This window comes from Trachinotus anak, unplaced genomic scaffold (assembly GCF_046630095.1).
Source record: "Trachinotus anak isolate AG129_WGS33_773 ecotype Australia unplaced genomic scaffold, CSIRO_AGI_Tana_v1 ptg000009l, whole genome shotgun sequence".
NCBI classification, from domain to species: Eukaryota; Metazoa; Chordata; class Actinopteri; order Carangiformes; family Carangidae; genus Trachinotus; species Trachinotus anak.
This window is the reverse complement of record NW_027273860.1, coordinates 5015833-5040318: the sequence shown is the minus strand read 5'-3', so window position 1 is coordinate 5040318 and position 24486 is coordinate 5015833. Positions and strand designations below refer to the sequence as shown.

Below are 24486 nucleotides of genomic sequence, written 5' to 3'. Positions count from 1 at the left end.
CAAAGTTGGTGACAATAATATTCTCCTTTTAACAGGTTAAATTACACACTGTAGTTCACACAGAGCAGCGGAGCTTTTCTTATAAAGAAGATGAATTTACATTTGTGTTCCATCACTGTCTTACTCTCTGTTGTTGTTTTCTTGTTGAGGTTAGAGATGATTTGTGTCCAAAAACAACATCAGACATCAAACCAAACAAACATCAAACCAGAAATGAATTAAAAAGTGTAAAAAGAACATTATTCTACCTTTTTTCTTTTTACGGTACAGCACCAGGAGAACTACTGCAGCTGCTGCTGCTGCTGCCGCTGGAGCCAAAACAGCTGCAACTACCATGACTATAACATTGACTGAATCCCCTGAAATAGAAAGAGTCCGTTACTTGAACTTTCCCATGATGGCTCATGATGCTGTTTCATGTTTTGGTTTTTTCAGGTCACACAGATATTACAGACAATAACAGTTCATTCTCATATAAAGTAACGGTTCCTCAACTGATGCTGACTCACCTGGATTTTTCTCTACCCTCAGGAAGGTGTTGGTTATCAGTGTCTCCTCAGCATCTCTCAGCTCACAGGTGTATATTCCGTCATGATATGAAGATAAGTCCTGTAGCAGGAGGCTGCCTGACTCTGACACACCCTTCACCTGCTGCCTCCACTCCTCTGAGACTGTGTAGGGGACGTCAGCTCTGGTCTGGGTCAGGATGATCTGACTGTGTTTGAATCTCCAGGTGAGACTGAAGCCTGTGAGGGAGGTGTTTGAGGCAGTGCAGGGGATTGTTGCTTCAGTGTGTGAAACACTGAGAGAAGCTGTAATGATATAACACCAAAACACACACACACACACACACACACACACACACACACACACACACACATATAATAAACACATAAATAAATATAGTTTTGAGGATTGTGGGGCCTCAACATCATGAACATTAAATAGCAGCTGTTTAAGGCCTGAACTATCGTGTGGATTCAGTAAAGATCCAGAGTGACTGTATGTGTTTTTAACACTTACTTGGTTTAAACAGAGTTGCTCTCCTCCTGTTGCTGCGAGTGCTGATGGAGCAGATGTAGTTCAGATCAGTATCTGAAAGTATCAGAGAACTACTGATGTTGTAGAGCAGCTGTTCAGTTCTCTGGACTTCAGTTTTGTTCTTGAAGGTCACATAGGATGGGGGGCTGGTGGACCAGGTGAGCTCAGGCTCAGGGTAGATCCCCTCTGAGCTGCAGGTGATGCTGTTTTCTACCTGCTGGAGGTCGACTTTACCAACTGGAGCTGCAAAAAAAGGATACATATATTCAAGGATCTTTGTTTTGACGACATCTTTGTCATTGTACATTTATAAAGAAACAAATGGTTTTTTGTATGTACTCTGTGTTTCTGATACCGTCCACCCTCAGGTTGATAAGTGAATCCTTGTTTCCTCTGTTGGTGCTGGTGAAACATCTGTATCTGCCCTGGTCCTGAACCTCCACCCCTGTCAGCTGCAGTGAGGTGTTTCCTCTGGAGATCTGGTCTTTGAACAGTGATGTCCTGCCTCTGAAGCGCTTGTCCTGGTGTGCCAGCTGGTCTTGGTTTTTAAAGTAGGAGTGGACACAAAGGTGTCCTGCTGTCAGCTGTAACCAGTGGACGACCACATCAGTGTCGCCCTGGAAGCTGCACGGTAAGATGCAGCTCTCCATGAAAACACAGGACACCTCAATGTCTGCAACACATCAGGCGCAGGCAACACAACTTTATTTAGAAGTTAGAAAAAAATCAATCTGATATGTTTCATAAACCACCTTTTCCTATAACAACTCTAACATTGATTGAATTCCCTGAAATAGAAAAAAAGTCAGTTACTTGAACTTTCCCATGATGCCTCATGATGCTGTTTCCTGTTTTGGTTTTTCAGGTCACACAGATATTATAGACAATATCAGTTCATACTCATATAAACTAACAGTTGCTCACCTATCCTCAGGAAGGTGCTGGTTATCAGTGTCTCCTCAGCATCTCTCAGCTCACAGGTGTATATTCCATCATGATATGAAGGAGGAACAATGTTATATATGTAACACACTTCACGGAGGCTGTAGTTTCAGGTTGGCCTAGCGTGCCTGCTTTATTCCGAGCATGACGGCAACAACAACAATCACAATGTCTTCACTTCCACTATTCACGCGGGTCAGCAAAATACAAACTCCCTCTGCTGTCGAAAAGTGGCAATGACAATGTCCTGATGATGATGAATCACCAAACTTACACATTACTAATCAACAACCTTAAACCTTAGTTTCTCTGCTGACTGGCCCAATCACTGTGACTGTAAATGCAATCATGAATAAACAAATATATGAATAAACAAACAAATATAAGGGGGTGCCTAGTATTTAAACACTACTCTACATATAAACCGGGGAGAAGGAATAACTAGGAAACAAATGTAAGGTCACAAATAAGGCAATTTATTATAAATGAAATAAGTTAACCAAAATCCTTTCACGGCAACACAAAACGAGCTCCGGATAACAGGTGAAGATGGTAGAACCTGGAAAAGAAATAAAGGGCAACAAACAGGAAACAATAAGTTAAAACAGAGAACACCCTCCCAGCCACAGGGAGTAACACCCAGACACTATCTGGTGTGCACACAAAAACTGGCCCACTGGCCGATAACAATGATCACAGAGCTGTCACCACTCGGTAGCTCTCACTCTCTCACACACACACACACACACACACACACACACAGCCTCACGCTGCCGTCTGACCCACTGGCCCTGACTAGGCCTCCTCAATGCTCCTGATTGCCAAATCAGGTACAGCTGTGCTGGTTCACCTGCTGGAAAAAGGGGAGGGGCCAAGGACACAACATACAGATCACAAACACCACTCCGGCACATCAAGCTTGAGCAGTTACAAACGTCTGCATCTTTTAAAGAAAAAAGCCAGATTCAGAATCATTGTTCATTTTATTGTCCCAAGTGGGAAACTTGAAGTGCAGTCGGGGGTACAGGTGAAAAAAACAAACAGATAAATACACAGAACACAATTAAGTGACAATTTACATGTGGAAATTCAGCAGGGTTATCGCACACAGGATGAAGGACTTTTTGGTCTTATTGCACTTGAGCTGGAGAATTTTGGATCTACGGCCTGAGGGAGGGGCTTCAAACTCAGAATCAAGGGGGTGGTTTGTGCTGTCCAATATGGATCTGAGGATTTAGAGACAGTGGAGGAAGAAGTTCATAGAGCCAACACTGAAGAGGTCAGTGTCAGTGCTTTCAGAGAAATTTCATTCACAGATTGAATCAGTGCAAGTGATGACGGTCTCCACTCATAGTCTTTTAATACAGGCAGCTCGATGTGACCAGAGTCTCCATTTGACTGAGGCAGAGGGGTGTGGGTCTGGATGTCACCACTCATTTATTTCATTTATTTGTTCTTTATGTTCCACTTCCTGTAAACTGAATGAGATAAAGTTCACTGTCAAAAACATAAAAACTTATCTCTGTCAGTGTAAAGATCAACTTCTGCAGAAATAAACCATCACAGTGATCATGATTCCTTCATTTGCTTTTATATTTCAGTTTCATGTTTTCATATCTTGTGTTTATTTGAACTCTGCTTCTGCTTCTTTGTAGCTGAGACAGCAGGTCATTTCAAACTAGATTCCAACTGAAGGGAAAAGATTAAACAAATTATAAATGCTAATGATAAAATGTCATGCTCTAGAAAATGACTGTGGGAAATGCAAATTAGATACAACAGTAGAGAAGAGGTTAAAAGTTCATTACAATAACATTCTCCTTTTAACATGTCAACTTACACACTGTAGTTCACAGAGCAGCAGAGCTTTTCTAATACAGAAGATTTACTTACATTTGTGTTTCATTGTTGTTTGACTCTCTCTTGTTGTTGACCTGTGAGATGTTTTGTGTCCAAAAAACAACCTCATCAATACAAACACCAAACAAGAAATAAATCAAAAAGTGTAAACAGAACATTATTTTACCTTTTTCTTAATAATGTACAGCACCAGAACTACTGCTGCTGTAAAAACGGCTGCAAGCCCCCAAAATATAATGGCTCCAACATTTGCTGAATACCCTGAAAAAGAGTCAGTTGCTTGAACTTCCCCATGATGCCTCATGATGTTTCCTATTTTGGTTTTTTTTCAGATCACACAGATATTACAGATAATAACAGTTCATGCTCATATAAACGAACAGTTGCTCACCTATCCTCAGGAAGGTGTTGGTTATCAGCGTCTCCTCAGCATCTCTCAGCTCACAGGTGTATATTCCCTCATGATATGAAGATAAGTCCTGTAGCAGGAGGCTGCCTGACTCTGACACACCCTTCACCTGCTGCCTCCACTCCTCTGAGACTGTGTAGGGGACGTCAGCTCTGGTCTGGGTCAGGATGATCTGACTGTGGTTGAATCTCCAGGTGAGACTGAAGCCTGTTAGGGAGGTGTTTGAGGCAGTGCAGGGGACTGTTGCTTCAGTGTGTGAAACACTGAGAGAAGCTGCAATGACATAAAATAAAAATAGACAAAAATAAAAGTAAGTCTTATATAAATATAATAATATTTTGGAGATTCTGAACAAAGCAATAAACCAATTAACAGAACAGATAATTGATGTACAGATGAACCAAACATAAATCAAGCAGAAGGCCCACAGAAAAATAAAAGTGTAAAGAGCTAAACTCTGTCCTGGGAGTCACTCTAGTCTGATTCCTCCAGAGCTGTCTGATGGTTAGAAACTGATCTGGTGTTGATTTCATCCAGAACAGTGAGTCAGTCCAGTGTCTTGAGTTTTAAAAACACGTACTTGGTTTAAACAGAGTTGCTCTCCTCCTGTTGCTGCGAGTGCTGATGGAGCAGATGAAGTTCAGATCAGTATCTGAAAGTATCAGAGAACTACTGATGTTGTAGAGCAGCTGTTCAGTTCTCTGGACTTCAGTTTTGTTCTTGAAGGTCACATTGGATGGGGGGCTGGTGGACCAGTTGAGTTCAGGCTCAGGGTAGATCCCCTCTGAGCTGCAGGTGATGTTGTTCTCTACCTGCTGGAGGTCGACTTCACCAACTGGAGCTGCAAAAAAAACAAAAAAAATCTTGATGCTACATATGCATAAATTCACAATGAATTTAGTTTAAAAAAATGCTAACCCACCAATTTCACCACAAAATTAACAATTTTCTGTATTTACTGTGTGTTTCTCATACCGTCCACTCTCAGGTTGATAAATGAATCCTTGTTTCCTCTGATGGTGCTGGTGAAACATCTGTATCTGCCCTGGTCCTGAACCTCCACCCCTGTCAGCTGCAGTGAGGCGTTTCCTCTGGAGATCTGGTCCTTGAACAGTGATGTCCTGCCTCTGAAGCGCTGGTCCTGGTGTGCCAGCTGGTCTTGGTTGTGGTAGTAGGAATGGACAGGAAGGTCTCCTGCTGTCACAGTCCAGTGGACGACCACATCAGTGCCACCCTGGAAGCTGCACGGTAAGATGCAGCTCTCCATGAAAACACAGGACACCTCAGTGTCTGCAACACATCAGGCACAAGCAACACAACTTTACTGAGAAGGCTGAAGAATAAACTGAGTTTTGTTGGTTTAAATGTTGGTGCACAGATGAATTAAACTGAGTAGTGGACAGCTGGGCAGAAACAGGAACAGAAACATGCTTGTCAGTGGAAACAGAGCACATGATGTTCTCCTTCCCTTATATTGACCTTGTGACAGACAATCTGTAATCACACAGAGAATCATTGTTTATTTATTACCAACATCCAAACAGTGAAATTACATAATTTTCTGGGGTCCATGCTATAGGATATATAGAATCTATACAAAGGTGATACGTAAACAGGCGAGTCCATCTCATTCCTATTGTTATCATAGCATACGTTCTTTTCATTATTGTTATAATTGGGGTTTTTTCAGCATTTTGCATTTTGCCAATGCAGCGGGTATCTCAATGAAAATATTCACCCAGAATGTCGCCTTGGAAGAAAAGAGCTTCCACACACTGCTGTTGCTCAGCATCACAATTCATTAATCATCATAACGTTTCGGCCTCTCGAGACCTTCGTCAGTAGTTATTAAATTTTCATTACAGCAGGTAAAAAGTGCAGGTGAGCAACAGAGGTGAACAACACACATGCAACAAACTATTTTACACTGTCAACCACCAGGCGGCTCACACAGTGGTGGTGGTGCTGGTGGGGGCCTGACTGAAAACACAGTGAACACCTCACTCACCTCCCTTGGCAGGAGTTTCAGTCCACAAAAAAATCCCCATCAGTAGATACGTGGCAAAACGGAGCCCCGTCGTCCTCTGGTTTAGGTCCATCCTGTTGCTTTTCCAGAAAGACCATTTTGGAATGAAAAAGGAACTGATCTCAGCTGTGAGGTTTAATGATCAGCAGCTTTAACTTCCTCATGTAGAGTATCGCATGACCATGAGTTCAGCAAGACTCACAATTGAATATCAGATTTAGAACATTCAAACATAGAAGAGTGATATACTCATATGTTTACATTGAAAAGTGAATTAGATTTATACACAAACATCAGTAAGTTTGTATTTGACGGTGCAGTCAGAGAAAACGCCACCTTCATGTGGCCCCGTTTTACCTGAGGCAGATGTTTGTGACATGTTTCAAACGATGAAAATCAGTTTTACACTTTTCCAACTTGGGAAAGAAAAGGGCTGAATTTGCTGCTCTCTGTGAGGACTGAGTTAATTATAGGCACAACACATCGGTCATGGACCTGTAGGCATCAAATTCAGTTAGAAACCAGGCATCTTTCAATTAAAGCCACACACTGTGAAAACGATTAAACGCACAATATATATTTTTACCACTAGAGGTCTCTCCATCAAAGCAATCACAAAAGACAGAGTTTAATTATGTCATGAAGTAGTGTGGGATCATGGGAGTTGTTGTCTTCACCACCATTGCTGTGAGCTTCTCTTGGTCTGGATTCCTTCAGTGTCAGTGGTTCAGGAGGTTTTCACCTGGAGCTGAATTATCCAGATGTCTCCTCCTCTCCAACAGGTGACAATAACCATTCAAAAAAATACTGAATAAAGCTGTTTAACATTTAAAGGGATGACTAAAATCCTTCATTAAAGCTTGAACTGATCCTACGATCTGAAATGTGTAAAGTAAAAATGTGGCTTACAACTGGATAAAAGTCAGTTTTTATGTTTCTGTCAGACACAACACAACACTGACACATGCTCATAGAGGATATGACGTCATGGGCAGGCGACCACATAGGAAACAGACGTTACCATGATTAAAATCACAGATTTAATTATAGGACACATTTGGGATAATTAAAGTACACAACGCAACAACATATAAAACATAGGTCTAGTTGTTTTTAGACATTTAAATGAGGAAAAGTTACATATTACACCTTTAAATACATGATACAGTTACTACACTGCAGTGCAATCTGGGCAAGGTTTGGCTGGACTGTGTGTGTGTTTGTGTTTGCGTGTACGTGTGAGAGTGGAGGTCCTCTGGCTCTTCCTCTGCTGAACCCTGCCCAGACCACAGAGAACCAGCAGATGAACAGCAGCACCTCTCTGCACGGCTTCACACAACATTCACAGGTAAGAATCTGCAGAGTTTGATTTTATCCTCAGAGATTCACTCAAACTAGAGCATGATGGGCATTCTTGTCCACTTATCAGAGCAAGATGAAGCTGATGGTCTGGATCAGTATTCTCCTCTGCCTCTTTGCCTGCCATTTCATAGGTGAGTTTCTCTTTTTAAAGTCTTCTAATCTTACTGCAGTTTTAGATCCTGTCTTGATGTGTAACTGCTGTTTAGTTTATTTATAGAGTGAAAACACGTCGAGGTTAGGACATGAGACCAAGTTTGATGTATGTACATTTTACAGATGTTTATCGGAATAGCTGTGAATCACATATGATTCTCCCAGATGTGACAGTGCTGCATTTGTTTTTGGTGCACAAAGAGGACTCTGTGTGTTGATGAATTCCTCCTGCTTCAGCGTGTGTGTGCGTGCCGGAAGGGTCAGCAATAATATTTGAGGAGGGAGCAGGTATCCTGCCGTCCTCGGGGAGAAAGCTCGGTTTTCAGTTTTACGTACCTGAATCCTGTCTTTGTAAATGGAAAAAGCCATGGAATGCTTGGGAATGTTAACTTTTTTTATTCTCTGTCTTCTCCTTCACAGAGGCCAGAGTCATCCCAGAAGGAGGTACTGTGTACAAATAACTTTTTTTTTTTCTTAGACACATATTTTACAACAAAACCAAACACATTTCATAAATAGTTTTGATGTTATGTCATTTTAATAATTAATTATTTGTTAATAGTCAACTGTTTAAAACACTTTCAAAAACTGGATACAGTAACATTCATCTTTGTTCTGTCCTGCAGAAAATAAAATAATAAAATAAAAGATACACCATATACTGGGTACATATAGTATACATTATGATGCCAAAATACTTTTGACAATGACCTGAAGCAATAAATAAGTGAAAAAAAAAAGCACCAAAATGAAATTTGGAAGTAACTGCATTGTTTTGTAAATTCAGGATACATATGACCTTTTGGTACAAATTCAAACTGGATTTAAAGGGTTACTATTTTCACTAGAACATTGTCTAATATTGTAAAGACAGCACCTCACCAGGGCATCTGGTATATGCTTTCTATTGATGCTTTGTTTTTGTTTGTTATATTATTGTGTTAAACTGGCAAAATAATTTTTTTACAACTGAAAAAAAAGAACTTTTAGTATTTAAGTAATGGTCCCAATAATAACAGTAGACCACAATGCTTTGCATTCACAACATATGTTGCATACTTTGAATTGCAGAGAGGAAAAACTCTCTTTTCACAGCCACTCTCTAAAGGTTGTGTAAACACACTCTGGGGAAAGTACAACAGGCCGACTGAACTAACTGAACCTGAACATTAGGCAGCTCCGGAGAACCCAGGACCTGTCTAAATTAATTGCAACACATCATCATTAAATAAGTGGTGGAATGTGATAGGTTATATAACAGTGAGTGTACAAGACAAGTGTCTGAGTGTGAATTTATCCTTTCACTTTCTGCTGTCCTTCCCTGACCTGTGTGTGTTTCAGTGCCGTATGATGAACCACCAGCTGTTCCCTACTGGCCCTACTCCACCTCTGACTTCTGGAACTACATTGAATACTTCAAATCTATCGGGGCCTACAACCACATCAACGAGATGGCCCGGGCCTTCTTTGCCCACCAGCCCATCGGAGACACCCTGGGATATGAGACCAATGCGGGACATGAACACTGAGACGGGTGGTGGGAGCCAGAGGGTAGAAAGGGTAGAAAGGGAGCTATTATATCCTAAGTAATTATAAAGGAATGCATTTCTTAGGTGATAAAAAAAATGGTAGCATTCACTTTTTTCTAAGTGTAACACTGTGTGTGTTCTAAAAGCATACATGTAGAATTCAGAGGTAGAGAAAGTAGATATTCTGTATGATGACTGTATCCATAATATGCCACAAATAAAACATGTCAAAAATATGTCTATAAAATAATGTTTTTGTTGTTTGTTTTTTTTTATCTTAAAATTTTTTTCTGAAATGTTTTTTCAGCCTTCTATCTTTTTCCTTGACTTTTTAAAATGGTAAACACTGTCAAGAAATCCTTGTGATAATAGGGGGAAATAGGGGAGTCTGTGAAAATTCATAACCATATAGTAAGTACATTCATTTCTCAAATGTTGCCGGTCAGAATTCACTTAGGGATTCATATAGCAAAATAACAATGTGGTTAATATCTATATTCCTGCAACCTCTTCATTACATAACTAGTGTATACAAATTTACTATAGGTGAAGAGCGGACCAATTGTAACGCGCTCGTAGTGACAGCCGGGGACCATTTAGTGTTGCACACAGTTGTTTTGTTTACGGATGCCGAGAAGCTAGCCTAGCTAGCAATTCACCCGAAGCTACATCGCATTTTAAAACCAACTTCTGCTGAATTATCGCCGAAATAAAATGAAACCTGCGGTGGACGAGATGTTTCCTGAAGGAGCGGGTCCGTACGTGGATCTGGACGAGGTTTGTCCGGTTAAAATAACGATTATTCAAACGCTGGCTAATGCTAGCTAGCTCAATAACAGTACAACTTAATGAGGAAAGCTGTATTGCTTATCTACTTAAAAAAAAGGCCTTAAAATGCTCTGTAATATACTAGAGTAGACTTTCAGCCATTCTGGAGCAGTTGCAGACTTTTAAGGGCTGTTTTTATTACTGTCAAACGTTATTTAATGCGTGTGTGTCCCTATAACGAAACATCATTTAGTCTAGAAAACGTTATTGCGAATAAACCCCTTCACAAGTTCCCTGAACCCAGGTGACGTTTTAACCCACACTTTAAAACTCAAGGTTTACTCTCATATAAACACAAAGAAAAAGCGACAGATCCTTTAATATCAGAAGCTGGAACCAGCAAACGTTTAGTATTTGTGCTTGGGGGAAAAAAAAAGACTGAAATTCTTAATCGATTATCAACATAGTTACCGATTAATTTTCTTTCAGTTGATTAATCATTGCAGCTCTAGACTGTTTTTCACTTATCGCGTCACCCAGTGAGAAAGCAGAGGATGAGAGGAAGTAAGAAAATAAAAAGGAGGATCAGGAGGTGGAAAACAGCTAATTTTATTAAACTAAATCACAAAATAATAACTACAAGTGCCTTAAGGTTTCAGATTAACTAAACAACCAGCAACAACACACGACAACCCATGGCACTAACTGTAACCCTGATGTTCAGAGTAAAGCAGTGTGTGAATGTGCTTTGCTCATGTCATGTGACGGGCTGTGCTGTTGTGTGTTAACAGGCAGGAGGCAGCAGCGGCCTGCTAATGGACCTGGCAGCCAATGAAAAAGCCGTTCACTCAGATTTCTTTAATGGTAAGTCACAGTCTTTCTCTGAGGCTTTTCTGTACCTGCCCCAGACATCTTTTCCACATAATTACCCTCTTTTTTTCTAATGTGGACACACTTATAAAATATTATGAACACATCAGATATCTGCTCTTTAATTAATAAACACTTTAATTAAAACCTGGCTCTCACACAAACACACACACACACACACACACACACACACAGATTTCTGTTCAAGAAACCTGATTATCAAACTCAAAACTGTAAATTAGAATATAAGCTGAATGTTTGAAACACACTTATGATGTAAGGAAAAAAACCTCTTAGGTTTCTTTTAAACCAGCATCATCATATCACTACGGTTTCTTATTATATTAACTTAAATACACTCAAAGTGTTCCAGCATTGTTTTATCAATATGAAAGGTTAACAGGGACAAACCAGAACACTGACTAACTGGAGCTTTAGTGTAAGCACATAATGCAGTTTCTCGCTTTAACCACATTGTCTTCTCAAATTAACCCTCAAAAATCCGGTCGTTCCCCTGTAAACACTGGTTTATGTGCTACAACACGTAAACACATACAGAGGGGACGCACAAAAACACTAAGCTAATCTGTTTTCCGTCTTGCAGCGTTGGCTGCAGGCAAAACCATTTTGGCTCAGCAGCTCATGACCTAGAAAGAAAAGAGCTGATGGTTAAAAAGAGGGAATGAAAGAAAAAAAAAGAGGGAGGAAAAGAGTAGAGAAGAGGAGGATGGTAAAGTGAGTTTTATAGCTGCTGTAAGACTGAAACTCAGCAGGACACCTCGCCAGTCAGCTGCTTTAAAACACACACACACACACACACACACACACCTTTAAATCACTTGGGTTGTCAACACTGCTAAAACTGTGAATTCTCATGTGTGGCATAGCCCAGTCATACCCAGTTTCAAATAAAGTTATCAAATTAGAATCCTTTATCAGTTTGCCTTTCATTATTTGTATGTAGCTAAAAAAAAAAAAAAAAAAAAAAAAACTACAACTCACACTTCTAATTGGCTTTTTTTTTTTTTTTTTTTGCCTCATTGGCTCTGACAGCAAAACCTGTCCCTGCTGCCTGAAAATGAAACGAACAGCAGAAAATGTGAAATGCTGATTAAATGTATCTGAAACATTCAATGAACAGCTGGAGCCCTCTGTACTTCACAGGATACTTACTCCAAATACTTGAGGTGCTAATTCAGAACAGTTGGTGATACCTGTCGTTTTAACTAGCAACTGCAAAGCTACCTACATGTTTTCCCACAGAGCTTTGCTAATGAAAGAGAGTGAGGAGACGTAAAGGGTTTGAGAAGAGATTTGTTTGTGTCAGAGCTTAACAAATCTGGGTGTTTTTCCTGATCTAGAAACGGATCCAAAATAGAACCGGCTATCAGAACCTATACTTATTTGTAACTCAAATTCACTTAATTTTTATTACATAAACCATATTATGACCCTAGTTACCTTTGCCAACATCTGGTTACACCCTAGTTACCTTTGCCAACATCTGGTTTTGAGGATACATTTACATTTGTACACTGGCCTGTTGGGAAAGATTCCCTGGAGAGTCCTCATCATTGACACCTTTTTTCTCGTAGTACGTTAAACCCATATTCGGGTGTCTTGTCCTGCGACAGATGGTTTGCTCTCCATCATCTAAGAGCTCAGTGAGTAGACGTAAAGTCTCCTGTCTGTGCTTATAGAACTAGGGTGGTACAAAGCCGTTGTTTGATTTCAAAGAGATTTGGCCCTTCATTGTGGCTCCTGTAGGCACAACAGGGATATGATAATGTGATGTTAAAAGGTCAACTCGACGCGAGCGTGAAACATGGGCAATTTTTTTGGCCATGTTATGAAAGTAAGACTCCCATTTTCTGGTGCTAGAGCGGCTTGTGTACTGTGTTAAAACTTGCAAAGGGTTATGGGTAGCCAAAGGGCAAGCTGTTTGACTTATAGGCTGCCCTTTATTAGACAAAATGTAGGAATGTCCTGTTCTTGGAAACCACAAACACATGAGTAAGCAATTTCAAGTCTTGTGTGGCAAAATCAGTTTCTGTTTCTGGGCACTCTTGAAAATGTGTGAAATTTGTGTGAATATGGCCAACATAAATAACAGCTATATGGCCTATAAAAATGGCTGCAAGCAACTTCTAACCTTTTAAATCTGTCTGGAAAACAAGGGAATATTTCAACATATTCTATATCAGTTAATTGATGGTGAATATGTCCTGTAACAAAACTTTCAGCTCACAATTCCAAAAGGTCAGTTTTCCATTTTATTAGATACAAGGATGACAATGCTTAAAATAGTTGGTGACTTTCGGGAGAGTCAGGCATTGAATATTTAACTGGTCACCACAAATAGATCACTCTGGGTTAAGAAAAGACATCATAATTAGTGACCAAACGAACCAAAGCAAATGAAAGGAATGATTCTGGTCTTATAATTGCAAAAGTCCAGACAGACCGGTGAAAGTTTTTTCGCTAATTGATTGATTGTAACATTATGTAAACGTTAGGGTTTGGCAGCCATCTTTCATCTGGGCATTTTGGAAGGTGATGCCCAGTAGCAAACATTTTACATTATTTTGACAGTACCCATGTGACCTCGCAAGGTTTTCAGTGACTCCCTCACACAGGCCAGTAGTGGTGATATACAACAAAACAAGGGAAATGAAGTAAAAAAAAAAAAAATGCCCCTTACAATTTGTAATTTGACATATCCATTGTTTTGTCCAAAACCCAAAGATATTAGTTTCATATCACAGAAGGCAAATAAAACCAGCTGCAAACAATGAACTGAAAGCATTTGTGTGATGATGTGTAGGATTTTCTTAGTTGGACTCCTCAGGTACCTTGTGTTATCATTTGAAGGAGAAATGTGGAGGGCAGGTCTGCAGCTCCCATATGTTTGACCACATTTAAAGACAAAAGTTTAAAGACAGATAGTGACTACCCTACAACATGTTGTGAGAAGTTTCAGCTGCTCCAAACTCAGCAACTAGAGTCAGAAAAGTCATGATATAATAGCACAATTAGCTGAGAATGTAGGAGTTTTGGGAAACAGCTGGACTAATTCTAACCCTGCTCTCTTCCTGTCTTTGTCTATTTTCTGTCTGCAGACTTTGAGGATCTTTTCGATGACGATGACCTGCAGTGACAACGACACCTGAATGCCAGAATGATCGTGTACATAAATAGAAGAAATTGTGAAAATGGCCTTATTTTCTCTTATTTGTACAGCCCCCCTCTCCCTGTATGTCACTCACCACCATACTGAAATAAAGCCTTTTTAGCTGTCATGGTGAACCAGGTGTCTGTGAATTCTGAGAATCCCTTACATTCCAGCTTTAGAGAAAATTATGAGTATGGTTTTGGCGTCGTCTTGTTTGAATCTGCTCCCCTGGCTGGATTGTAGGTTTGCGGGCTCCGCGAAACACCTGTTAGCAAACGTAATTACATACAAGATACAGTGTTAACATGACCACTAAATGTTCAGTTGGGGCACGATGGGACAGGAAAGGGGCTGCAAAAAATGTGGAAATGCTAAAAGAAAAAAGAAAATAGAGAGCAAATAAACAATTCAGGTGCAGACTAGCAGTAAAATGGTTTACTGTCAGGTCGGCAGTAAAAGTCAATATATTGATTCAGTCAGGTGTTGTTAATTGGGAAAATGGAAAAGCTGTGATTTGATTTTCCTTGTAAGAGTAGAATCACGTCTTACGTGCCTCACCTGTTTTCAAATACTTGTACTGGCTGTCAGATGAGTTTTGCATTTTTTTGTTTTTGATTTTCCCTGAGCTGTTGCATACAAACATAAGCCAACTGCATGTGTAGGTGTAAGAAAGTAAAAGACCAAGAAAATAAAACGAAGAAACCTGTAGTCACGTATTTACACCATGTTTAGAACAATTTGTTGTAAACCGCTCAAACAGATCTGCAGGCATGCTGCTATAAACAACCCCTTTTGGTTTCAGGCTTTGCGTGAGATTTTCGAGCCTGGCTGCAGGAGCATTGGTGAAGTAAGGCGCTGATGTGGGTGATAAAACCTGGCTCACAGTCGGGGTTCCTGCTCATCCCAGAGGTGTTGGATGGGTTTGAGGTCAGAGCTCTGTGCAGGCCAGACACTCACTGTCATTGCATGGTGTGGTGACCATTGACCTTCTCAGTATCAGCAATGGGATCCTACATGAACACAGAGTTATGTGGCAGATAATGTGCAATAATCAGACTGTAGGGATATTTGAATCTGATCACAGTTTGGTGAAGTGTTTCCCGATTAAATACTAAGCTACAGTCCATAGCTGGTTAGCTTAGCTTAGCACAAAGTCTGTAATCAAGAGGAAATGGCCTAGCAAACCCCGACTCCCTGGAGTGTCCCGTGGTTATATGGTAACTGGCAAATAATTTTAGTTAAATAAGTTTATTTAGTCACAAATGTTTGACATGAAAGACATGACATTTGCAACCATGTTTTAAGATTCCTTGAGTTAGACCTAAGGGACATAGCTAGAACTACAATAAACAGTTCCACAGAATACTTTGACTTTACTGTAACAAGGTTTAATCTTTCTGCTCAAATTCACACAACCATAAGAGCAGGTGTTCAGATGGCAGCTATTTTCAAAAATCCAAAAATAAAAGAATAAATGTGTCCTCTCTCTAAGCTACAATAAAATAATGCTTAAAAACTAATTTAGGCCTTTAAAAAAAACAACATGATATATATAGAGTTAAATCACGTTTGGTGTCAATATTTTTTTTAAAGTGAAAATCTCAATTTCTTCATAAACTAATAAAACCTCCTCATAAACTGGCCTGGATGTAAACATTATAAGACTACTGAGTGTCATAATTGTATTACAGGCATATCCAGTCAGATGTAGTGATGTTGCATCATACATCACAGCTACATGGCTTTTTTCAGAGACGCACTAAAATCACTGCCACTGTGCACATGTGTGTCTTACAAGGCTGGCATGCCTGAACACAGTTAAAGTGAGGAGGAAACTGTAGATTATCAAATTCCTCATGTGTGGACCAGCTGTCCCTGTGTGTGTGTGTGTGTGTGTGTGTGTGTGTGTGTGTGTTCAGGTTCAGACAGAAGCTGTGGTTTGGCCCTCATCTCATTGAGGTCTCTGAGAACTGCTTATGTGGCACCTCAGCTCCCCTTCATTATTTCCTCATGTTTTCTTTCCTCTGACCCGTCTTCTCTCTTTGTTTGACTTGCTCCAGGGTCAGCGCGGCCTCCTCAGACCAGATCCAGGGTCTGATTTCTAACCTTAGATTTCACTTTGAAATAAAACCGTGTTTGTTAAATAATAATAAATAAAAAAAAATAAAATAAAAAAAATCAGTAAAGGCAACTTGTCTTACTCCACTATTTCTCCACGTCTCTACCTCTATTCCTTCCGACCCTCCCACCCTCTCTCTTTTCCTGTCTTTAATTACAGTGCCTGCGATTGGTCCAAAATCTCAGAAAGTTGCAGCCAATCAGGCATCTTGTTGGCGTGGCCCTTGACCCCCTCAGGTGGTCCCTGTGTGCGTGTTCTTGTGTGAGTGTTAATGAATACTTGTTGCGTGTGTGTGTGTGTGTGTCAGAGATGACGGGCTTGGTTTAAAACCTTGCGGGATCCCTTCGTTAGGGCAGTCTTGTCAGAAGGGCCGAAGGGACAGGGTGCACTGGGAATCTCCATAACACACACACACACACACACAAACATACATACACACTCACACACATATAGTGTTTGAGCCCGGGTGGACCGAGTCATCTGGCCTGTTCCCTTCTTAGGAGTCCACATCTGGATCTGCAGACAGCCACTCCGATAAGATAACCACAGGTAAGACATGAAACAAACAAACAGTAAGGTCTGTACTTGTGTGTTTACTTGGGTGGACCTAGGTACTTACCCCCGGAAATTCAAGTTCAGGTTGAAGTCAAGTTTGGCTGCTGAACAACACCTGGTTCAGTTTTATAATGACAAACCAGCCGGGAGCCGTGTAGCAACGTGTTTGTTTAAAGCCTCCGCACTTAGAGTTCACTGCCAGGCTGCACCAGCTCTCCAGGTGAAAACTAGCTCAGCTCTGGGGTCTCAGGTTGTGATTGGAGTGGAAATTTAACACCTCCAAACCGTGATTTGTAAGGGTTGCAGGTTTGACTGCCCTGTCGACCACTCTTGCAGGTAATCAAATGTGTCTTGGAAATCCTGCTCTGAGAAGCGCTGTCATTTCACTCCCCCAGCTGGAGGAACCCTGACCCTATTTCTGCAGCACTAATCAAAGCCTAAAGTGGAATTGTGGATGAGTGGATATTGTTTTCGATGATATCCACTAAAAATAGTACACAACAGGTGTTTTTAGCAAAACTTTTTTTTGGCACAAAAGTGAGATGTTCTGGGAGTAAAGCAATATGTGTGTGTTCGCAGGAGAGGAGGACGCGTGAGGAGCCATGGCTGGAAGAAGGAGAACCAGTTTCTCCGGTGTGTTCGTCGCCGCTGCGCTGGCTGTGATGCTGCTGCCTGGTGAGTACACAGTGGGGGGGTCACATTATACATACAGTGTCACATAACCAAGGTCAGTATTGCAGATATCTGCTGCTATCTAGACTGATACTATGATATAATACAGTATCTATTTATGCGCATGGCTGTCATGGTGAACTAAAAATGTCTACATAAAGACACATGTAATCACCCGCAGTGACAGAAGTATTCAGATCCTTTCCTGAGATAAAAGAAGCAATTCAACTGTAAATATACTGGGATACAAGTAAAGATCTTGCGTTGAAAATGCGACTAAATTAAAAGCATATAAGTAATATCAGTGAAACTTACGTTACCAGAAGTAAAAGTAACTGGGCCTTACTGAGTGTTGCTGTTGTAGAGATATGTCATTTTAAATACTGTTGGAAAGTTTAATTTACTTGCAACTAATGATAATTTTCATTCTCAGTATCATATGCATACTTTTTTTTCTTCAAATAATTGATTAATCATCTAATCTATAAAACGATAAATGATATAAAATGCCCATCAGAGTCCAAACCCAAAAAATGTTCAATTTACAATCACATAAAACAAAAAACAGTAAAACTTCATATTGTTAGAGTTGAAATCAGAAGATGGTTAAAGTTTTCTTCACATGATGATTATTCATTATGGAAATACTGAAGTACAAGTGTCTCAAATTTGTACAGTAATGACTTTCCACCATTCATAATCAGGGTTAACGGTGAAACTAAATGGGAAAGTTGTTGATAACATTTCTCACTTTGAACGTTAATAAAACAGAAAAGCATCCGCTCAGGTTTTACTCATAATGATAGAATGAGTGGGGAATAAATATAACTCATTCAGGTCCTGATTATTACAGAGATGCATTGATGACAATGTCAAGTACTGCGTCATAATGTTCTTGAAGACACTGCAGTAATTTCCTTTTTTTACCAGATTTTTTAAATGGTCAATTCTGAGTTTTTCCTTCAAGAAAATCAAATGATAAGGTATGGTTTTTTTTTTTTTTTTTTTTTTTTTAACACTGATTGATGAGCTTATGCAACATTTTTTAAATGACCTGCTTCTTTTAGCTGGACACACATAACCTCATAAAACTGAGGAGAAAAAGGAGTGTGATTGTGAAATTACAAACACAAATATAAGGTAATTTCACACCATTCATCTGGTTAAAGATATAATCACGGTGTTGATGATGATATTCATGCCACTGTATGCATATTATAATTAGTTTTCTGTCACCTTCTCAAAGCTACACTGAGAGGTAAAGTAACTGCACATCATCAGATTTCTTTAGAAGAGAAAAACTGTTGATTTTGTGAATTGTTGTAACTAGTGGGAGAAGAAACTTTCCCATCTTTTACTTCAGTAGCAGTTTATGTTGAAGCAAAGCAAATTGTGTCTACTTCATTCATATACTGTTGCCCAGTTTAACCTGTAACAGTGCATGAGATTTTATAGGTGGCTCATATTATTTTGTATGTAAAACCTTGATCTTCGGAGTAGCTGCAGCTCTCAAATTAAAGTAATGGAATAAAATGTACAGTACAATATTTTGATGGTCTGTATCTGCTTCCTCTGTTTGCTCTCGAACCTCATTGTTACTCTGCCTCTTTAAAGCTCTTTAGAAATAAATTTTACTTGACTTAAAGCTTCACAATCTCCATCTCAAGGTCTTGTTTGTTAAGGTTAAGGGTTAGTTGGATTGCTGAGGGTTTCTGCCCTTCCCCAGTTCATGGACGCAGACTCACTCATCTCTACATCCTTGCTGAGAGTGGTTGTAACTCATCTGTGCTTCTTGTATATCATAATCTGGCTCCCTAACATAGCCTGTGGCGTTCATATATCATCTATAAGGCGGGTTGCTCCTCCACCACCTGTTTCCACTTTCCTCTCGACATGACAGGCATATTTACAAAGAGACAAGGCTCATCTTTCCCTGTAAAAATGTTTTTTTTTTTAAATTGCACTGTCCGATGGTTTAAAAAGGGAACAACAGTAGTCATAAGGGGAGTTTCTTTCATCGTTCCTGTTCCTGTAAAAAATTAGTACCTGTCAGCATCACCTCCTCTTCTGCCCTCTCAAAGTGCTGCTGTTTCCAGATGTGCCAGACACTTTTTTATAGGCTCGTAAAAAAAAAAAAAAAAAAAAAAAAAAAACACAGTACAGCGGCTACACTGAGGCAGCATCATTTAGCCCACCCTCCTCCTCCTCCTCCTCCTCCTCCTCCTCCTCCACCACCACCACCACCACATCGCTCCATCACCTCGGGTCACCTTCACTTCTCCTCCTTTCTTTTTCTCTTTCCTCTTTCTTTACAGATTCATACCTTTGCTTCATACTCTTCCTCTATGCTCCCCCCCATCACATCTCCCTGCCTGCTCCACCACAGCTTATCAAAACTCTTTTTTTTAAATCAGGAGACTGATGTTTTTCCACGGAACCCTGAATTATCCCCTCTGGATCTCTCTGTTAAAGCCGTCGTCTGTTCCTCCTTCTCCTCCTCTTCCTCTCCTCCTGTAAGGCATTAGCACCTTTTCCCCCATGGAGATGAAAAGAAACCCGGAGCAGAGCTGAATCCGCTCTTCCCTCAGCTGCATGGGGTCAAACAGTGCACACGCTGTGCACGTTTGTGCCGACACAGACGCGCACAAGTTCACACGCAGCTCTTTGAAAACGCAGCATGGGGTTTGATGTTACAGCCTCACCTATAAAAATCTACAAAAGAGCTGCAGTCGCCAGCGCTTCAGGCAGAGCCAATTACCTCTGCCCCATTTAATGAACGATATCTGCCTCTAAGTGTTTGAGGTTTAATGTCATATTATCACATATGTATTCAAGGCTCATTTCAAAAGTCAGACTAGACGGAGTAAGCAATTTCCAGGACTTAATCTCAACTCAAGCAACTGCTTAATTTCACATCTGTTTTCGCTTTTCTCTCATCACCTTTGCAGCATTCTTGTCTGCTGGACCAATTGGGCAAAAGGCCAAAGGAGATGGTAAATATGTTTTTGTAACTTCAGCATATACTTCCACAGTGGTTCTTGTTTCTAAAAAGTACACAATGGCACTTTGCCAGGGAGAAAGACCATGAAGGTTGTTGAAAGATGAGTCCATGAAAGTAGGTTTTGATTAAAGAGCAACACCCAAATTCATCACTGCACCTCACCTCGCTTCAATGTGGCATGAACACTTAACCTTATGATTGATATCTAATGTGATATGAAGGCTTAATGATAGCTAAACCTCAAAATATAACTAGTTTAGGTCCTTGAGTACCTTGTTATAAACTTTAAAAGTCACTGGAAAGTCCTTGCATTTGGTGTCCAAGTGAGTTTGAAAGGCCCTGGGGTCAGCAGTGCCTTCCCTTCTTCTTTCCTGCCCTCAGCGGGAGAAAGCCTTCAGGAGAGGGCAGCCGCTGGAGCCTCACACAGGAGGCTGATCCGCAACCGCAGGAACATCAGCTGGTACAAACAGCACTCTGACTTCTGGAACTGGTACAAGTTCTTCACTGACAACGGCAACCAGGAGGCAGTGAGTAAAAACGCATCCTCCATTATTATCTAAAAAAAAAAAAAAATCCTACATTTACTACTTATATTATTAAAGTGATACGGCACCTAAAAGACTCAATATCAATAATAATAATAATAATAATAATAATAATAATAATAATAATAATAATAATAATAATAAGTTTTCTATATCAGAGACATTTATCAGCCTAATTTTAAGCCTGTGTACTTGGTGCCAAAAAGAATTTGGGTGGAGTATCAATTCAAAGCCTGTGCTGTTGCCCACAATGTGTCCATACTCGACTCCCCATTAAAAACCACCTCTTATCCCCTCTCAGGTTCAGGAGATGGACCGCATCTACCTGGCCTACCTCCAGAACAAGAACCGTGCTGAGGGACGACGCTCCTATAAGGCCTACCTGCGCCACCTCGGGGAGATCTACAAGTCTTGTGCCGATTCTGACGATCCCAACTGTGTGGCTTCCTACACCAGCAGGCCCAAGCCTAAACCCGAACCCCCAAAACCAGCACCAGTAAAAACCTGTGACCCCACCAAGGACCCTTACTGCCTGTATGCTGCTTTGGTCCAGGGCAAGAGCCCCTACCTGCCCCTGGTGCTGCCAGCTGCCACCCCTCCCCCTGCACCAGTCAAGGCCCCAGCCCCTCTATACGTCCGCTCTGCTGCCCCAGCAAAGGACCCACAGTCAGGGTACTACTACTACGCTCCATCTGTAACGCCTTTCCTCTCCAAGGTATGCTACCAGGCAGCTGTTCATAGTGCATCACTCCAGTTGACTGAATTTAGTAAATTGTAAACAGTTTGTAGATGGATATGATAATGTTAAATACAATATTTTCTATACAACTTAAAATGTTTCTCAAGATAGCAGTTAATCCATTTTTAACATGGATGTTACAGAGTAACATACCTGAATGTCATCATGTGTAGAATTTGAACATTTTGCTGCCCCCTTGTGGTGGTTTTAAAGAAGACGCAGCTGCAGTGCTCAAGAGATTCAGTCTGAGAAAAGGCTGTAAGGGTTGAAAACAACACCTAACTGCACAGATTTTCACCTGGATTGTCTAATTTTTTCTACAAAAATTCAAAATTTACACTATCAGATAAAGTTTAAAGATGATATGACATAAAAATCTACACAGAGGCTTTAAACTGCAAGATACAACAAGATACTCTCTAGCTTTTATGACACCATGATGCCATATCTGCCTCTACGTTTCATGCTTCAGGAGCAGAAGGCAGAGCTGCTGCGTATCTGCTCTTCTGAAGACGTCGAGTGTCTGCAGTACCACCTGAGAGCTGCCTATGGGTACACACCCTCCGCTGGGTCTCTGCCTTCCTATGCCCATCTCGGCTGTGATCCCAAGAAAGACCCCACCTGCAAACCCAAACTGGTGCAGAAAGCCCCCTCTGGTCTCTACCTGCAGTACCCCAACTGTGATCCACTCAGGGATCCCTATTGTGCCTATGCTGCCTCCCTTGTGGTATGCTTTTATTTATTATGGTGATACTTTACATACATTCTACATCTGTGCTGTGACTGTCATGATGTAAGTTGTTTTCTTTGTCCCTCCAGGCATCCCGTGCCCCTAACCCCCCTGCCCCTGCTGGCCCTGGATCCTGCAACCCTCTTTATGAAGATGGCTGCAACCCAATTACCGCCACCAGATTTGCCACACCCCCAGAGTCTTACAAAAACGAGGAGACCGATGAGGCTGCTGCCATTCGTGCTGCTCCCCCTGCTGCTGAGCAGAACAACGATCCCTATGCCATGTTTAGGGATGCTTATGCTCATGCTAACAGAGTTTCTGATCCTTATGCTATGTTCCGCCAGGCCAGTGCCCCAGCTTCTCCTCCAGCTAGTGACCCATATGCCATTCTCCGCAGATACATGGCTCAAGCTCAAGCTAATGACCCATATGCTCCACGCATGGAGGCTGCTCCAGAGTCTAACCCCAATGATCCTTTCTCTGCAATCCGTGAGGCAGCGGCCGCCATGCATCGCCGTGGCCCTCCCACCCCCAGGCAGCAGTACCCTTTTTCCAACCCCAATTATGAGGAGCCTGCCCAGGAGGAGCGCCACCCTCTGGGCCCACCAGGTAAAACCAAGGAGGGCTATGACTGCTTCATTGGCTATGACCGTGACTGCTTCCCTGTGAAACCCAGTGAGCCACGCTCTGGAGTTCATCGCCGCATCCCCTACCCTGCCGAGGCCTACGAGCCCCACCTGAATGCCGACGGCACAAGAAAAGGAGTCCTGGAGCCTTCCAACCCTCACTGTGACCCTGAGTACGACAGAGACTGCCGTCTGCGTCGCTTGGAGCCCGAGCAAGGCCACGTTGAGGCCCGACCTGAGCATCACGCCCAGGAGGACCACAGCCAGGGGGCAGCAGAGAGCGAGCAGCAGCCAGAGCAGCAAGAGCAGGAGCAGTATGAGACGGAGCCCTACCAGAGTGGCCAGGAGGAGCCTCACCTGTCCTACCAGCCACTCTCACAGGGTATGCCCAGCCTGCAGGACATACTGAGGCGCTATGGAGACCAGTTCCCTGAGCAGGATGATCACAGAGCTTATGCAGATGACTACCGCAAGAAATAAACACGCAAGCCCACTCATGCATGCAGATGGACATGAATACACAGTCCTGTGTGCTCTTGTAGCTTAGCCCATGACCGCCTCACGCAGTGCACAACCAGTCCAAACTGGACCAGATATGGGACACATGAGAAGTCTATGGACCCAGTGAGCAAGTAGATGCACGTACATCCACTCATAGATTCCAGCTGTAGGAGCACGCTCAGAAAGCTGAGGGTGTTCCAGCAATGTTTTCATCTCTTAAACTGCTTCAGATCTGTTGCTTTGGCCTATCGCTTTTCCAGCTTCCTCCACAAACCTCCTCGATCCACTCGAATGTGTAATGACTTCTCAGTGCTCAGCTTCGCTTCTGTATCTATGCATCTCACTTTTTTAAGTTTGTTTGTTGCTTTTTGTCAGTGATGGATTATGTAAAGTTTTTTTTTTTCCATTTTGAATGTTCTAATAAAAAGCTCTTGAAAGCTGTCTTTTTTGCATTTGATTTATGGCATCTTGACATTTGATTCAACTTGATTGACTTGACCATAATTGTCCAACAACACGGGACAACCGACTTACAATAGCCTAATGGGTACTCCATCATTTTGGTATTCCATGTATACAGCTGGGGCAGTCACAAGAGACAGCAAAAACAAAAGCCAGATTCTACAGCAGCCAACAGCATATTTTCATGAGACCCTCATTGCCTGGTGAATGCAAACCTCTTTCAAACTCCTCCAGTTTGTATTGCATCGTTTCTGCTATAAATTTGAAGTCCCCAAGCCCCAACTAAATCTATTTTCAATGAAGCTTGGGGCTGAAAATATATTTTCTCATTTGATTAGGTTCCCTCCCGACCCACAGAAGATAAGGCTGAGTAGCATGTCTTGTCACTAGTAAACTGACTG

General features: G+C 41.4%; 4 protein-coding genes across 5 annotated transcripts in view; 3 read left to right on the top strand and 1 right to left on the bottom strand.

The window, feature by feature from the left end:
- LOC139625079 (hemicentin-1-like) overlaps nt 1-6445 on the bottom strand; it is a 49685-nt gene extending 43240 nt beyond the window's left edge. The window contains exons 1-4 of one of the 2 annotated variants that reach the window (XM_071484680.1): nt 6261-6445; nt 5228-5542; nt 4833-5093; nt 1397-1714 (exon numbers count right to left, since the gene is read on the bottom strand). In XM_071484680.1, the coding sequence (XP_071340781.1) occupies nt 1397-1714; nt 4833-5093; nt 5228-5542; nt 6261-6351 (985 nt within the window). In that variant the 5' untranslated portion in view covers nt 6352-6445. The remainder of the gene's footprint in view (nt 1-1396; nt 1715-4832; nt 5094-5227; nt 5543-6260) is intronic. The other variant, XM_071484682.1, reaches the window with a different exon arrangement.
- A 1030-nt stretch (nt 6446-7475) lies between these two features.
- Nucleotides 7476-9572, top strand: otos (otospiralin). Its single transcript, XM_071484687.1, has 4 exons — nt 7476-7626; nt 7708-7771; nt 8214-8237; nt 9135-9572. The coding sequence occupies exons 1-4, from the start codon at nt 7582-7584 to the stop codon at nt 9320-9322; spliced, it is 321 nt and encodes a 106-aa protein (XP_071340788.1). The 5' UTR covers nt 7476-7581; the 3' UTR covers nt 9323-9572.
- Nucleotides 9573-9917: 345 nt separating this feature from the next.
- On the top strand, nt 9918-14266 carry cops9 (COP9 signalosome subunit 9). The gene is made up of 3 exons (XM_071484688.1): nt 9918-10099; nt 10882-10954; nt 14080-14266. Exons 1-3 carry the CDS (start codon nt 10037-10039, stop codon nt 14115-14117), a joined length of 174 nt encoding a protein of 57 aa, XP_071340789.1. The 5' UTR covers nt 9918-10036; the 3' UTR covers nt 14118-14266.
- A 2316-nt stretch (nt 14267-16582) lies between these two features.
- and1 (actinodin1) lies at nt 16583-24064 on the top strand. Its single transcript, XM_071484683.1, has 7 exons — nt 16583-16800; nt 17386-17481; nt 20427-20471; nt 20861-21006; nt 21326-21739; nt 22236-22490; nt 22583-24064. The coding sequence occupies exons 2-7, from the start codon at nt 17409-17411 to the stop codon at nt 23600-23602; spliced, it is 1953 nt and encodes a 650-aa protein (XP_071340784.1). The 5' UTR covers nt 16583-16800; nt 17386-17408; the 3' UTR covers nt 23603-24064.
- Nucleotides 24065-24486: the final 422 nt, after the last annotated feature.

Coding starts and splice junctions, on each gene's coding strand:
- otos (XM_071484687.1), top strand. CDS start 7,582: ATGAACAGCAGCACCTCTCTGCACGGCTTCACACAACATTCACAG. Junction 7,627..7,707: donor GCTTCACACAACATTCACAG/GTAAGAATCTGC, acceptor TCCACTTATCAG/AGCAAGATGAAGCTGATGGT. Junction 8,238..9,134: donor CAGAGTCATCCCAGAAGGAG/GTACTGTGTACA, acceptor TGTGTGTTTCAG/TGCCGTATGATGAACCACCA.
- and1 (XM_071484683.1), top strand. CDS start 17,409: ATGGCTGGAAGAAGGAGAACCAGTTTCTCCGGTGTGTTCGTCGCCGCT. Junction 20,472..20,860: donor GCAAAAGGCCAAAGGAGATG/GTAAATATGTTT, acceptor TCCTGCCCTCAG/CGGGAGAAAGCCTTCAGGAG. Junction 22,491..22,582: donor CCTATGCTGCCTCCCTTGTG/GTATGCTTTTAT, acceptor TTGTCCCTCCAG/GCATCCCGTGCCCCTAACCC.
- cops9 (XM_071484688.1), top strand. CDS start 10,037: ATGAAACCTGCGGTGGACGAGATGTTTCCTGAAGGAGCGGGTCCGTAC. Junction 10,100..10,881: donor CGTACGTGGATCTGGACGAG/GTTTGTCCGGTT, acceptor GTGTGTTAACAG/GCAGGAGGCAGCAGCGGCCT. Junction 10,955..14,079: donor TCACTCAGATTTCTTTAATG/GTAAGTCACAGT, acceptor TTCTGTCTGCAG/ACTTTGAGGATCTTTTCGAT.